Below are 4,980 nucleotides of genomic sequence, written 5' to 3'. Positions count from 1 at the left end.
AAAGAAAAAGAAATAGACATAATATAAATTTAATTTCAAACTTTTTCTTTTATAAAAATTAATTCAATTACAATTATAAAAGAAAATTACATCCATGAAAATACATATTAGAAATTTATGAACAAAATTTTTAATAAAAATAATATACACAATTTACATAAACTTAATAACAACAAATTTCCATTGAATCACTCAAAACATTTCCACAAACTGTGGAAATACAATTGACTAAATAATAATAATAATTAACCAAAAAAAACAGTTGCAATTGATTAAATAATAATAATGGTTAAGGAAAACAGTAGCAATATGATTAAATAGTAATGGCGAGCGAAAATAGTATTTACAAAGGACTCCAGCAAAGTGAAAACATCCACAATATGCTGAGATACCTATATCCATTATTGGGGCATTACATTACACAGAAATGAATTGAATTGAGGTTTGTAAAACGAATGGGCAGAATCGTGTTCGTTCTATGATTTGAGGAGGTTTCTAAACCAATGGGCAGATTCCCTGGCATATCGCTTTAAGTTGTCGTTGTAATCAATATAATATAAACCAAATCGATAGTCATATCCACTCGCCCACTCAAAGTTGTCCAGAAGCGACCAAACCACATAACCTCGCACATCCGCTCCCTCCCTGCAATTCATTTTATCAAAATTAAAAAGCCCTGGTCAATAACTCGCACTCCACATGTCAAACTCAAATAACAACAAATACGTGTGTATGTTGCACGCACCTTATGGCTTCAAGTAGGTATGATAGATGTTGAGAATGGTACTCCACTCGCCTCGAATCACGCAATGCTTCTTCGAGCGGGGTTGTGCCATTGTCGAAATCAGCGTACCCTATTCAAAATTCATGTTGTTGTGCGTAATGATCAGATCCATGTTTTTTAGCGAAGATATTATTGACAACCCGGAATTGAAACATTGTCGCGTACCTGTCTCAGTGATGTATATGGGAGGATTGTTATAGCGGTGCTTCGTATAGTTGATCACATCCCTTAATCCAGCAGGATAAGACCTAAAAGAGCTCACACCTTCCTGCAAACCGCAAACGGGGAGATATATTATTAACTTAAAAGTAGTGAGTGTAACTTGTGCTTCATTAAAGCTTATTAACTTAAATTGTGTCGTTCATTAAAGCTTATTATATAGAAAAAAAATAAAATCTGTAATGTTCACTTACATCGGATCCGATGTAAACTCCGTTTACTTCATCTGAAGCACCAAACAAGGAAGCTTTAATACCAAAAAAATATATATGCAATATTGCACCATAGAAGAATCAAATACCAGTTAAAATACCGTGAGTCACTTGATGTTTTCGAACTTGATTGTCTACTTTGCCAAGAAATTAAGTGTTTAAAGCAGCAGTACATGATATTAATCTTACATGATATATTAGCCCGGGCGTCCAGAACGTAGTCAGTGTCCAAGGGATTTTGTGGAGTGGAATTGTTGATGGTAAAGTCAGTTGAGTAATAATTAAAACCAAGAAAGTCGAATGAGCCTTTTAGATCTTTGGCCTCTTCACTGCTGAATATTGGCAAGCGTGCTCCCACCAAGCTTCGCATAGAGTCAGGGTACTTCCCCGACGTCAGTGGATCCAGAAACCTGTAATTCGACAGGAAAAATTACACTTCACATCTCGATTAGACATGCATGTGGCGGAAGGAAAAGCGGCATCGCACAAAATGTGTTCAAGATAAATCCGTGCTAATAACAAAACTTCAAGGTTCAATGTAAATCCATCCTAAAAGGCCGAACCTAGAGTTAGGCCGGGGGAGACCGCGTCTTTTAGGAATGAATCCTAATGCGCCTCAAAAGCACAAAATGTTTTGCATCTCAAAATTTAATTTGAAATTATTCATCCAGAACATTACAAAATTAATTCAATGGATTTTCTTTTTGATATATGTGCTCAGGCCCACGTCACGTTAAAGGTAACACGTGTGTACATACCATCCTATTCTGAAGTCGATTGCTCTCTGAGTAGCCTCTTGATCGAGCAAAGAGTTTGAGTATGGCACCATCCAGTTCACCACAAGTGCTATGCCTATGGAACCCTTCTGCTTCCCCTGCAGTTTATTTTCCGACATTTGAGTCTAAATATTCAAGAGACGATACGTATGTCTTGTTATTGAATTTTAATTGTTATATTTAAAACAGAACATAATCCCTCACCTGGTATTTAGTCCTATATATTTTTACGGCGGCGCTATGTGCAAGAAGCATATTATGGGCTACAATGTAGGGCTCTGTTGCAGAATTTCCTGCTGTACAGTTTCCAAATCCGGGCGAACAGCGACCAGGTGCGTGAAGCCCTAGATCGTAGCCATATAATGAGAAGGTGAGCGGTTCGTTTATAGTTGTCCAATACTTCACACGGTCTCCGAAAGCTCGGAAACATTCTTCTGCGAACACGCCAAAATCCTCCCTGAGACAAGACAGTATATCACGTCAGAAACAGAAGCAGAAACAGGCACGATGTTTATATGTTTTAGAGGAGTGAATTAAAGCTGAGAATTATGAGAGTGAATCTTACACGACTCTTTTACTACGGAATCCCCCGTACTCGTCCTCCAGAGCTTGCGGCATGTCCCAATGATACAGTGTCACGAAAGGCTCCATACCTACATGAAAATGAACATGAACATGAGCATGCATGTTTATAAACGTGCGTGTGCGTGCAAAATATATATATATATATATAAATACACGTGCGTGCGTGTGCAAAATAGAGCTCTACTCAACGCGCGGCGGGCAAATGATTATACCATTCTTGAGGAGCTCGTTCATGAGATTATTGTAATAAGCGATCCCCTCTTCATTGACTCCTCCGTGTCTTGGTGATCCTTCTGAAGACATTTAATCATGGAAATAAGAGTCCAGCCAAAGCCAATTATCACAGAAACAATCCATCCATTGTTGAGTCAGTTACGTGTATTGATTCAACTTACTGGGAAATATGCGTGACCAGGAAATAGAAAAACGATACAGGTCCATTCCCATGTATTTGAGATGCTGAACATCTTCCTGCATGCATGCATGTAGATTACAATATTACATTACAGAGTTACTACAACTACGCTAAAAAGTGAAGAAGTTGAAAACAAATAGTGCATGAAAAAGGCCAAGTACCTTATAGCGGTGGTATTGATCTACTGCAACATCACCATCCTTTCCATCTTCAATTTTACCTGCAAGTTAACGTTCAATAACAACAAATAAACAAAACAGCGAGATGGAAGCCCCTGATCATGTTAACAACGACGGTGTAGCTAGCTAGCTATATCAATCTATGTGTGGACTCAACAACATTACCTTGAATGTGGGAGAATGTATCCCAGATGCTGGGTCCTTTCCCGCCCTCGCGGGCAGCTCCTTCGTCCTGTGAAATCAGTTTCAGTCAGAATTTGTTAAGACTAGGAAAACAAACAATAATAATGCAGTGAATGGGCAGGGACTTGAACCTGATAAGCAGATGACCCGGCACCAAATTTGAAGCCCTTGGGGAAGCTGCTTCTACCGAGATGTGGAGAAGTTCCTGCCACTACGATCATGAGAAGATAAAGTGAAAGCAAACATACGCATAGACCCTGAATTTTAGCCATCTGGCTTTCAATTGAATCACGACGATCCCAATGTATAGCCAGGCGTTTTCCGTTAAATTATTGAATCGAGATGCGAATTTATAGTTTCGTGGAATGGGAAGCCAAAGCGTTACTTTTGCCTTGAAGCCAATTGCGATCCCGACTTACAGTTTGGCGGAATGGAATTATGGAAGGGGGTTTTGCTTTCAATTGAATTGCGATCGCAATTTATAGTGCCCTGGAAGACGTTTCTGATCAAGAAAACACCGCGCAGGATTGATCTTGTAAGGATTTTTCAATTCTGGTTGGCGTTGACGTGGTTAGAGGGGCCATTATTCCACTTCAAACCTATATATATATATATATAACGTGGATTGATTGACGTTGACTTGGTCAGAGGCACTCACAGCCAATATTGCACTTCAACTTCTGCAAATATATATATATATATATCAGAAGCGCCATTCCACTGCAAATATATATATCTACGAGGAGGTTGGCGTTGACTGGCGCCATTCCACTGCAAATATATATATATATAAAAGCGGGGGCGCCATTTCACAGCACAGCTTGCACGTGCGAGTCGTCGTCGTTACCTCCCACGGTCACGGACATAAGAACGACGAGGTTTAAACAACTACTACAACAGAAAGACCGTTTGAATGATCCACTGCAACAGAAAACACACGGTTTGAATAAATATATATTATTACGACGCAACCGATAGACGATAGACGGCTTGAATAATTATATATATATATATATATATATCACGACATACATGACAAAACAGATGGACCGGACCGTTTGAATAATCTATCGACAAACAGAAATACGAAATACGTTAAATGAGCTATCGGACAAAACGGCACATGTATAGACCGTTTGAATAATCTATCGACAAAATGGCGCAAAACTGAAATACAAATACAATTGATCGGACACATGTATTTATTAGAATGAGAGACAGCAGTCTACCATCGAACCATATTTCCATCTATCACACGCACAAACAAACAAGTATGAATATCATAATGAAAATATTAGATATGCCATAAATCACCATCATGCACGCACAAATAAATACTAGTACCAAAATCCAAAATCCAAGTACCCAAACGTTTTTACCAGAACCACGCCTTCTTCTTTTTCCCAGCGATTATTTGTTTATCCTTCCAAATATACAAGTACGAAACTTTTCTGGTTCACCCATCTGAGTAACCTTATTAATATGAACACGTTGATACAATAATATTTTGGCAATATACGACTTCGCAGCCCGTCAACATTTTTAACATGGGTGGGTGGTGCATTGTGGAGGAAAGAAAAAACGTTCGTTCTTATAATTCCAATAACATTTTGGAATTTTTAACATA

At 38.5% G+C, this 4,980-nt stretch overlaps 1 protein-coding gene across 1 annotated transcript; it reads right to left on the bottom strand.

The window, feature by feature from the left end:
• Window positions 1-272: 272 nt before the first annotated feature.
• LOC149261435 (beta-glucosidase 12-like) lies at window positions 273-3,747 on the bottom strand. Its single transcript, XM_089422249.1, has 13 exons — window positions 3,485-3,747; window positions 3,336-3,402; window positions 3,153-3,211; window positions 2,972-3,047; window positions 2,789-2,869; window positions 2,557-2,644; window positions 2,196-2,448; window positions 1,974-2,089; window positions 1,405-1,625; window positions 1,198-1,229; window positions 950-1,052; window positions 746-854; window positions 273-645 (listed from the first exon to the last, which is right to left on the bottom strand). Exons 1-13 carry the CDS (start codon window positions 3,623-3,625, stop codon window positions 477-479), a joined length of 1,515 nt encoding a protein of 504 aa, XP_089278375.1. The 5' UTR covers window positions 3,626-3,747; the 3' UTR covers window positions 273-476.
• Between the last annotated feature and the right edge of the window lie 1,233 nt (window positions 3,748-4,980).

The sequence above is a fragment of the Pinus tabuliformis genome, chromosome 6, assembly GCF_031772625.1.
Source record: "Pinus tabuliformis cultivar Carrire ecotype Pingquan chromosome 6, CPIR1, whole genome shotgun sequence".
NCBI lineage: Eukaryota > Viridiplantae > Streptophyta > Pinopsida > Pinales > Pinaceae > Pinus > Pinus tabuliformis.
Note: the sequence above shows the minus strand (reverse complement) of the source record. Positions and strands in the feature narration are given on the sequence as shown.